The following is a 10,327-nucleotide window of genomic DNA, read 5'->3' as shown; positions in this document are numbered from 1 at the left end:
TATTATATTTTAATGATGAAAATAAACTTTTAATAATAAAATATGAAACATATAGAGAAAATAAGACAAATTGTTGGAGTTGAAGTTAGTTGAATATGTCCTAAACTACTGAGACATAATTTTTTATATTATATTTAGGGTTTCAGCAAGGTTCTGTTGGACTTGCTCTTACGACCCCTAGTTTCTACTCACTTGTTCGGCCCAGGCCCAATATGGCATCAATTGGTCTAGGCCTCCTGGGGAAAATAACATTACTCTTCCGCACTATGCTAGTTTGGCTAACAGCTTTCTTAAAAGAATAAGCACTTATTTTCTTCTAAAAAAGAATTTTTTTTATAATTTTTTGGAACATAAATATTAAAGGAATGTTACGTATTCGTTGACAGAAAAATAAAAATTTATTTCAGAAAATGTAATGTTTGGTATACTTTTTTCTAGAAATAAGCCGTTTATTTCCGAAAAATAAATCTAGCTAAACAGCTTCTATACAAATGTTCACATGTATACATATCGTTACAAGTTAAAAATGAGGAAATATTTCGTGTTTTAAATCAAAAATGCTAATTTCTGATCACAATATGGAGTATGGTCTCATGTTGTCGTGTCATGCTCGTTTTCCTTCGAATCCATATAGAATGAACAATAAATAAATAAATTATCATGTTTTGACTTTTAATAATTAAATTAATTAAAATATATATATATACACACACATATATATATGAAAAAAGTTTTATGGAAATCACGTTTTCATCGGAGACCCTAGAGACCACTTATATTCTGCAATTAAAACACTACAAAATATATTGTTTTGCGAAATACATTCTATAAATATCACTATTTCATTGAAAATGTTGAAAATTATTTATGCTAAATAAGCCAGACATGTATGTTCTGCAAGATTAACAAATGTTCTGCACACTAAACATAGTTTTGTAAAATAATATGTTTTTTAATGTTTTATTTGCCAAATGTATAAAATTTGCAAGATCGTCAATAAAATAATGATCTTTGAAGAATATGATTCGAAAAATAATATGTTTTGCAATGTTTTTATAGAGTATTTTAGTTGAAGTACATAAGCAGTCTTCAAGTCTCCAATGAAAACGTGGTCTCCATAAAATTTATCCCTTATATATAGTATAACTGAAAATTATTAAAACTATATCATTGTAAAGTATATATAATCTTTTTTAAAATATAATTTTAAGTTTTTTAAAATAAAAAAATATTTTATATATATATATATATATAAGAAATATAATAGTATTGCTACAAAGCGTGATTTATAAAGTAGTTTTATAGATAATAGCCCTCGTCCTTTCTCTTTTTGTTTCTTTGTTTTGGATAGTGTTTCCTTATCAACTTATTGAAAAATAAAAACCGCTTAGTTAATATTTCTTAATCAAATTACTCAAAAACGCAAACCAAGAGTTTTGAGAAAATGTGGACCCGTGATTTACGAAATTAGATTGGGACAAGACACTCGGAAGTCGACATATGTTAGGTGAAGACCGTGAACAAGTTTGGCGGAAATGAACTTCATTTTAATTTAGATTGCGACACCCGTATCATTTGAATTTTCTAAATGGACCCTCTTTCTATATTTTAATTCAATTTTAAATTTAGTTTTACCGCCATCGCCATGTTTCTCGTATGTCTTTGCTTTTATGTACATGTTAAACATGTATTTATTAAGAAAAATGATTATATTAACAATATATAACTTCTTATACAAAACTAAGAAAAAAAATCTAAGAGCAGAATTACAGGACTATGCCATATGGACACATGTCAACGCTATTTCTTTTCAGTTTAGTTAAGAAAAATAAAAATGCACTGAAATAGAATATTTTGTAACACCGTTGGTCAATGGACAATAAATAAAATCAAGATTACTGTACTTGACTACGAGACTTGTATGGCTCGACTAGAGCTTAATTATTTTCAGTTTTAAAATAGAAGGTGAATGTTAATATCATAAGTTAACCATTGACTTTAGTATAAAATACATAACAGATCGATATAAAATTATATCGATCATAGAATTTAATAAGATGAGTTTGAATTTCTTTTTATAACAATCTTCAGAATTCAGCAATTTATTATTGTACATAAGAAAATATATCAGTCAATAAAGTTTACTGTATAAAATTATGACTCGAACCATCCAAAATTAATAAAATTTTTTATTGATCTACAATTAATTCAAAAAACAAAGAGAAAATAACAAAATTCATAAAACATAATGCTATAATCTAGAAATGACAAACGACTGACGTAGTAGAAAAAAATAAAAAAAGAGTAGTCATAAATATAGATGTGCCAAAAAAAGACACATGTCGAGCATATACGGGGGAACATGTGACAACTGCAAAACTACAGTAGAAAGGCGACGAATTTCTTGTCACGAGCCAATCCATGTCCCCACTTCAATTTTATATTGTCAGTCGGGTACATACGTGGCGAGCTTCGCTATGGCCACCTTTAACTTTCACCCTGCCCTTTATTTTTGTATTAAGTTGGGCCCGGGTGAGATGCGTGAATCGAGCTTAAGTGAAATTAGGGAAGGAGAATTAATCGGGAATTCGTTGTGATTTTTTTTTTTGAAGCTCGTTGTGATTTTTTTGAAACATACATATGTGATAACTAATATGACTTCACACGTTGCAGGAAATATTCGAAATTAGCTACAGTCGAATCTAGAACTAATACGATGATTATTAACAACTTGAATTATATTTAATCAAAATTGCAAATTATGTATAACTATTGATTGATAATTAATTATATATATTATCCCATTCTTAATTATTTTTTTTCTTTTTTTGAACAAGGATAATAAAATTCAATAATAAAACGTCATACGGCATCTACATACATGATCGAAATTGAACAAACGCGTAATAATATCGTTGTTGAATCCTTCCATCTTGGATAGGCAATCAAACGATTTTTTGAAGAGATATATACATATTGTAATCCTCCAACTGTTGTTTTGAGCAATCGACCATAGATGTATCATCATAATAACCTTCACCATCGAATCAACACCATCAAAATCCTCCAGATATAGAATCTCGGACATGATGAACAGTAAAAAAAATCAAAATCAAACTCTCACACAAGGAGAGACCAATCAAACCCCAAATAAATTGGGAACTTATTGAACAAAAGCAAAAGATGAACAAAGACCGCTAAAAGAAGAAAAGATTGGGGCTTTCCACCGGTAAAAGCCGATGGAAGCCCCTCAGATTACAGAGACGGCTACTTTCAAGAATAGAGAGAATGCCTTAAAATGTTTGAATAATATTAGTATCAACGAATATCTTATTTTTAAAATTTCAGAGGAGTACTCGTTATTTTAATATAGAAAATTCTCATAATATCTACAAATTTTCTCTATTTTTATGTTTCTGAACTAAAATTTAATATTCTTCCTATTTTATACAAGCGTCTTTTGATTTATACACATAACTTAAGATGAAATAAATAATATCTTGCGTTTTGAAAAGGAAGCTAAAAAAATTATATGAAAAGAAAACTGTTTTGTCTTTCAAAACTTAGAAGTGATATTATATTGTATGAGACGGTATATGTCATGGTTGCGTTCAGTTAAAATGATCGGAAATTTGAATTATATTTGAGAAGAACAAAAATATATACATAATTTTCATTTATTTCACCGTTCCAATCCATCCTATTTAAATTAAAAATGTCCCAAATATATTTTGAAATGATTCTTTCACTGTTATTCGCTACTTACGCGGCAGCCGACGGCCGACACCCCTTGTTCCTGCTCCTGCCAAACTGTGCACGTTTCATGTTCAAGTCTTCGCAGTCCATATAATTTCGACCGACCCCAAAAAGGTGTAAACAAAATTTTCACCAAAAAGTGAAATTTATGAGACTAAACGCATTGAAAAGGTTTTTCCAAAAATATTTGAGATACATAATATTTTTTTCAAAAACATCGTGCAATCTTAATTGTAACTATTTCAATATGAAAATTAATTGATTTCATGATATAGTAGAGCCGCAGGTTGAAATAGTTGATACAGTAGAACCGCGTATATTTTTTTTTCCCCCAATTTTAGTTGTTTTCTTTTATAAAAATGATCAACTGATTTATAAATATAACTATTTATATATAAACTTTTTAGTTTCCTTTTCAAAACAATATATATAAAAATAGTATATATAACTATATATAAAAACGTGTCCACAAATTAAAACAAGCCACTTATCTATTATGTGAGTTAAAAATTTGGAAATCCAACGCTTCTCTTAGAATTTTAATAATAATTTATATAAAATTGGAAAGTGAGGAACAGGCCAACCATGATACAGTAGAGCCGCATGTGAATGCATTTCTCTTTGACAAATATTGCTGCTCTCAACCTCTTCGGACTAGTTTAGTAGAGGTAGCTCATTATTGGTAGCAAAGTTGCACAAAATAGCATCTCACCGTATAGAATTATAGTCATAGGTACAGTCATGTACAATGGTACAAACATGCACGCACGTATATTTTATATTAGATGGCAATTATTCCGAATCCAACTATCACTAAAAATATTTTAAGGGATGCTATCTTATCCTGTATCTTCTGTTCTAAAAATCGGTGATTAATCACGATTAATTCTTGTTTCGTAACTCGCAGAACTGATTAAATCTCCGATTAATCACCAATCAATCCGATTAATCCCCGATCAATTCAATTAATCTCCGATTAATCCTTATTCCGCAACTTTACCGATCAAGTCCGATTCCCGCTTTTTACAGTACTGTACGTGCTTTTTTGAAAAGATCGAGCTCGGGGTTATTGGAAGAATTCTTTACGGCAGACCTGTATCTGGTATTTATATTAAAATTTTAAATTTAATAATTTTCATTTTCCCGTGAAATTATATCACGTAGCAATCTTTGATCCATCTAATATTATACTCCTATTATATTTAATAGTGCAACTACCGATTTCTTACTAATTTATTGCCGAATCGTCTCCTCTCTCTGTGGCCTTTTCACGCTCTACAATATGATTACCAGTGTCAGATCTGACTATGAAGTTAAGGGAGGTCAATTTTTTTAAAAAAAAATTAAAAAGGGTCACAAAAAAATTAAGGGGGGTCAATTTCAATTTTACGACCCAAAATTATGTATAATGTTAAAAAAATTAAAATTTAAGGGGGTCAGTTGCCCCCTCTTGCCCCTTCTAAGATCCGCCTCTGATGATTACCCAGGAATTTACGCACGTATTTTTGCTCTTTCTTTGCAGTCTTTATCTTATTTTATTGCACCCCTTTCTGGCTTTCTCCTATAAAAATTGTTAGGAATAAAGTAAATATGTATTTTATAATTTTATTACTTAAGTTTGTGTTAACTGTGATAATCAAGATGACATGCATAATAAAATCTTTTAAATACCAACTGTATCTGTATCTGTATCTGTATTATCTGTATTAATGAATAAACATTAGATATCTCAAAATTTATAAATAAAATTGTTTAAAATATTTTCAACTTTTTTGAGAAAGAAACAGTGAAGTAAAAACAATAAATAGAATTTATGAGGTAAAGTAGCAGTAGAACTCTAAAACGTATAAACAACACTCCAAAACCTCTTTCTTTTTCTCAAATCACCAATTAATCGTGGTGGGGTGTGCTAAAAATTCAATCTTTTTGTATTCAAAGTCTTCTTTCTTGATGCCCACCTATACATACATGTTCTATACATACCCTTTTGCACCTGCCCCTCTTTTTAACCGATTTAAACGCCCCCTCCACCTTCTTTGCCTCTGTGTTTACAGGTACTTTCTGTCCTTCTTCTTGTTTTTCTCTCCAGCGTATTATTTGCATTGTGTTGATCAATGTTGAGGAGCTGATTTTATGTTTCTTTGCATGTAATTTTTCTTGAATTCTTGTGTATTTGTATCAAGAATTGTTGTTTGTAATTTTTTATGCTTTCTTGGTTTTTATACTCTAATTGGGTCCTTTTCTCTTTCTTCTTAAAGTTTGATTTTTTTCTTTTTATGTGTATGATACTGTTATTAGATCTCGAATAGTGCTTTTTTTGTTGTTTTTGTTCTTCAAGTTCAGAATGGGCTTTTGCTGAATTTCTTTATTATGATATATAACATACATAATTTGATGTTTGATGGCCTTATAGTACTGGTGATTGCTTAAAACTCTTTCTTGCAATTCTGATTTGCATGCCATTGTAATTAGTATAACAAATTATGATATTTTGTCTATCTGGGCTTGCTTTATGTTGAATTATTTTTGGTGGGCTGTTTGTGTTTTTGCTAATACTTGGAATTTTGAAATTCTAATGTTTTACCTCTTCCACTTGTTATAGGCTCCATTTCTTGTTTGTAAGATTTCCAGTGTTTCCTGACTAACTTTCTTCTTTTTGTTCGTAGTTTTACTAATTATTTGTTCTTCGTTTACTGCATCAGGTTACATCAATTTTGCAGTCAAGAAGGCGTCTTTGTCATTGATTTCAAAGACTGTCCTTTTTACTCTTAAAATTAGCATTTATTCTGCAAATGCTAAATTTTAATAGGTCTAGAAGTCAGGCAAGAACTAACAGATCCATGTCTTTAGGAGGTAATTGACAATTGCGATTTTGTTTCTTACATCAGGTCTTTGTTTAATAGCTTCTTCCCATACGAAAAATTAGTCTATTACTTTCTTCTATATTAATGATTGAATCATATGCTTCGGTTTCCCTTTGCACTTGACTTGTATTTTAGGAAATTTTCAGTTAGTCATGTTTATCTGTTTTAATTGTAGTATGTCCACTTTAGAAACAGCTGCAAGTTGTGGTTTAATTGGAGATTGAATTTGAGTCTCATTCATTGCTTGTAGGCATGGATTTCGTGGATCCGAAGAAGAAAAGCAGTTATGTAGGAAAAATTCTTTTGGCCGCCTCCTTAACAGCATTTTGCATTCTCGTGCTCAAACAATCTCCAACTTTTAACACTCCAAGCGCGGTAACTCCCTGATCTCTCTATGCAGGCAGTACTTTCTATGTTTGATATGTTAAACCTCGGTCGGGGTTTCTATAAATTGGTCTACATCTGCTTTTCGCATCTGATAATTGTTTTCCTTTTTTCCTTCTTCCTCCCAAGTTCTCGCGTCATGAACCAGGGATTACACACGTTCTAGTAACAGGAGGAGCTGGTTATATTGGTTCTCATGCTGTTCTGCGGCTTTTGAAAGATTCTTATCGCGTGACTATAGTGGTTTGTGTCTTCTAACTCTATACTAAAATTTTGCATTGCATGTGTACATATGTGAAAATGATTGTTAGAGAAATTTATTTGCTTTTCCAACAGGACAATCTCTCTCGTGGAAATCTTGGCGCTGTCAAAGTTCTACAAGGACTGTTCCCTGAACCTAACAGACTTCAATTTATATATGCTGACCTGGGGGATGCGAAAGCTGTATCCTTATTCCTTAGCATAAATTACTGAACTACTAATTGTCGTGAATAAGCCTGATATATGCATGTATCTCTCTTGTTTCCTTAACAACATATTAGGTGAACAAAATATTTTCAGAAAACGCTTTTGATGCTGTGATGCATTTTGCAGCTGTGGCATATGTTGGAGAGAGTACCCTTGATCCTTTGAGGTAAGTAAATGTAATTTAAAACAAGTCTTGCCCATAGTTTTAATGCAACTTTCTGCTTCTGATCTTAACCCTTTTTTTTGTGGGAAAACTTGTATGGCAGACTCCCTGCATTGTTTAAAATTTGTTGTAAACATTTGACAATAGTTAAATTCGATAAAGAATTACTTTAATATGTAGAGGCTTAAAGGCTCTGTATATTGCACAGCTTATATGTGCTATGACCTCAACTTCAGTAATTCATAATATAAGATTTATATATAAATTTGTCTGCAGCACAAGAATTAGATTAAGAAAAAGTAAAAAACCCAATTGAGTTCTTAGATTCACAGTAGAAATTTACAATAAACAACTCCCCCTTTGGGGAAAAAAAAAAAGAAAGGAAACTCCCAACCATGCAAAGTCTACAAAATTTATAGCAGGATCATTGCATTTTCAACCTAGCCAGTTCCAATATAATTTATCTGACCACATTATCAAAAAAATTGCTCTTAAAAAATAAATCCATCTTTACAGCCTTTACTCACTCGCATTCTTTCGTTCTCATTAGTTTTTTCATGTCTTCTTTTATCATAGTGCTTTAATCTAACTACTAGCTCTCTTCAGTGTATGAAGGTGTAATATTGATACATGTTGTTTTACACTCTATTATTAACTTATCTATTTAAACATGAAGGTACTATCACAATATCACATCAAATACCCTAGTGGTGTTGGAGGCTATGGCAGCACATGGTGTTGGCACTCTAATATATTCAAGTACATGTGCAACATACGGGGAGCCTGAAAAGATGCCTATTACAGAAGAAACCCCTCAGGTGAGTTGCTGCACTTATCAGTTATCTATCCTCACCAACAATACTCCTATTATGCTTTTACAATTGCAAGTGTATATAGGGAACTTAATTCAATTGCACTGGTAAGATACTACATCCTAATTTTCTTTTGCATGCTGCAGGTTCCTATTAATCCATATGGGAAAGCTAAGAAGATGGCTGAAGATATTATTCTGGATTTCCATACAAACTCGAACATGGCTGTTATGATTTTGAGGTAAATTCGTGTATAGCTTGTTATGTTTAAAATCTCTCTTTCGTTTATCGCAAATGGCGGTTGCAAGCATTTTATTTGATTAAAAAAAATTGGCCAAAATCCACCATTACTGGTATTAATTATATAGACTAAAAATTCTGTTTGCAGAGGGCTGCTAAGTTTATTTGATATGTATCCACCATACAGTATTTCAGTATGTGGTTTTTAAGTGTGTTGGAGTTTTGCCCATTCTATTAATGCTACTAAAAAGATATGAGTCAAAGATTATGCTCATTACATTCTTTCTTGAATTTCAGATACTTCAATGTAATTGGTTCAGACCCAGAGGGAAGACTTGGAGAAGCTCCAAGACCAGAACTACGTGAGCACGGACGAATATCAGGTGCTTGCTTTGATGCAGCTCGAGGAATCATTCCCGGCCTTAAGGTATCTACCATCAATTTTTTAATCCCTTGGTTTCCTTGTATGCAATTCTGCAGGACTAAGATAAGCAATCTGTACTTTAAATAGATTGTGAATGGAGAAGGAGATATATGTCGACCTTGCTTGTGTGTTTAATAGGCTAGTATATCTATATACTACTTTGTACTTGGCATTAACTAATTTGTTTTCTGTGGACACTCAGGTTAGAGGAACAGATTATAAAACTGCAGACGGAACTTGCATACGTGACTACATTGATGTTACTGATCTTGTTGATGCTCATGTTAAAGCCCTTGAGAAAGCAATGCCTGGAAAAGTTGGAATCTACAATGTTGGAACTGGAAGAGGTAAGTTTACATTGCTTAAAGATAGTTTTTGCACTCTAACAAGTCACCGCATCTGAAGTTTCTTAAGTACAGTCATTCACAAAAGCAAACAAACAACAAATTTGGAATTACATTACATAAATAAACAAATTTTGAAACTTGTTATCCGGCATCCTATAATCAGGTAGATCTGTAAAGGAGTTTGTTGAGGCTTGTAAAAAGGCGACTGGGGTAACTATCAAAGTTGACTTTCTTGATCGCCGGCCTGGTGACTATGCTGAAGTGTTAGCCGACCCCACAAAAATCTTGCGTGAGCTTAACTGGACCGCTCAATACACTAACCTCCAAGAAAGTCTGCAGGTGGCTTGGAGATGGCAAAAGTCTCATCTTAATGGTTACAATTCATAAACCCACAGTACAGTTATAGTGGAAGATTAGTTGGATACCCACCCAGTGTATGATTTTGCCCAGTTCTAAATTACTTATGGTAGAGGGGTTTTGACATGCTCACATATTTATTAAAGTATGTTACGTTGTTATACAGGTAGTGTTTTAGGAAGTAGCCTTCGATTATGATAATGTAACACCCTATTTAAATAATAATGCCAGTTTGGTATGATTAATTTACATCATTTTCCCTTAATTAACATAGTTTTTTTTTTTTTTTTGCCAAGTACGTTGGCGGTTTTTTCTTTATCCTGGTGGAGCTTCAATGCCAGTATTTGATTCATTCTTAGGTCTTTCTAATTTTTGTTGATCCATAAACTTTGGACTGGACCTTAGTTCGCATCCCTTGTTAGGGCAACTGATACTGTCTTGAAGTTGAGCTATTCTTTTCGTTTAAAGATGAGGATTTAAGATTCTATGAAGGCCGAGGAAGAGATGATATT

At 31.9% G+C, this 10,327-nt stretch overlaps 1 protein-coding gene across 3 annotated transcripts; it reads left to right on the top strand.

The window, feature by feature from the left end:
* The first annotated feature begins 5,636 nt into the window (after window positions 1-5,636).
* Window positions 5,637-10,064, top strand: LOC108210020 (UDP-arabinose 4-epimerase 1). Of its 3 annotated transcripts, none has more exons than XM_017381253.2 (11): window positions 5,637-5,810; window positions 6,459-6,609; window positions 6,871-6,995; window positions 7,134-7,247; window positions 7,341-7,448; window positions 7,547-7,638; window positions 8,312-8,453; window positions 8,594-8,688; window positions 8,985-9,114; window positions 9,314-9,458; window positions 9,622-10,064. In XM_017381253.2, the coding sequence occupies exons 2-11, from the start codon at window positions 6,549-6,551 to the stop codon at window positions 9,843-9,845; spliced, it is 1,236 nt and encodes a 411-aa protein (XP_017236742.1). In that variant the 5' UTR covers window positions 5,637-5,810; window positions 6,459-6,548; the 3' UTR covers window positions 9,846-10,064. The 3 variants fall into 3 exon arrangements, with proteins under 3 accessions (XP_017236742.1, XP_017236743.1, XP_017236744.1); XM_017381254.2 differs by having other exon boundaries at window positions 5,801-5,903; XM_017381255.2 differs by lacking the exon at window positions 5,637-5,810 and adding an exon at window positions 6,047-6,174.
* Window positions 10,065-10,327: the final 263 nt, after the last annotated feature.

The sequence above is a fragment of the Daucus carota genome, chromosome 2 (genome assembly GCF_001625215.2).
Source record: "Daucus carota subsp. sativus chromosome 2, DH1 v3.0, whole genome shotgun sequence".
NCBI lineage: Eukaryota > Viridiplantae > Streptophyta > Magnoliopsida > Apiales > Apiaceae > Daucus > Daucus carota.
The sequence above is the reverse complement of the archived record's forward strand: the minus strand, read 5'-3'. Positions and strand labels throughout refer to the sequence as shown.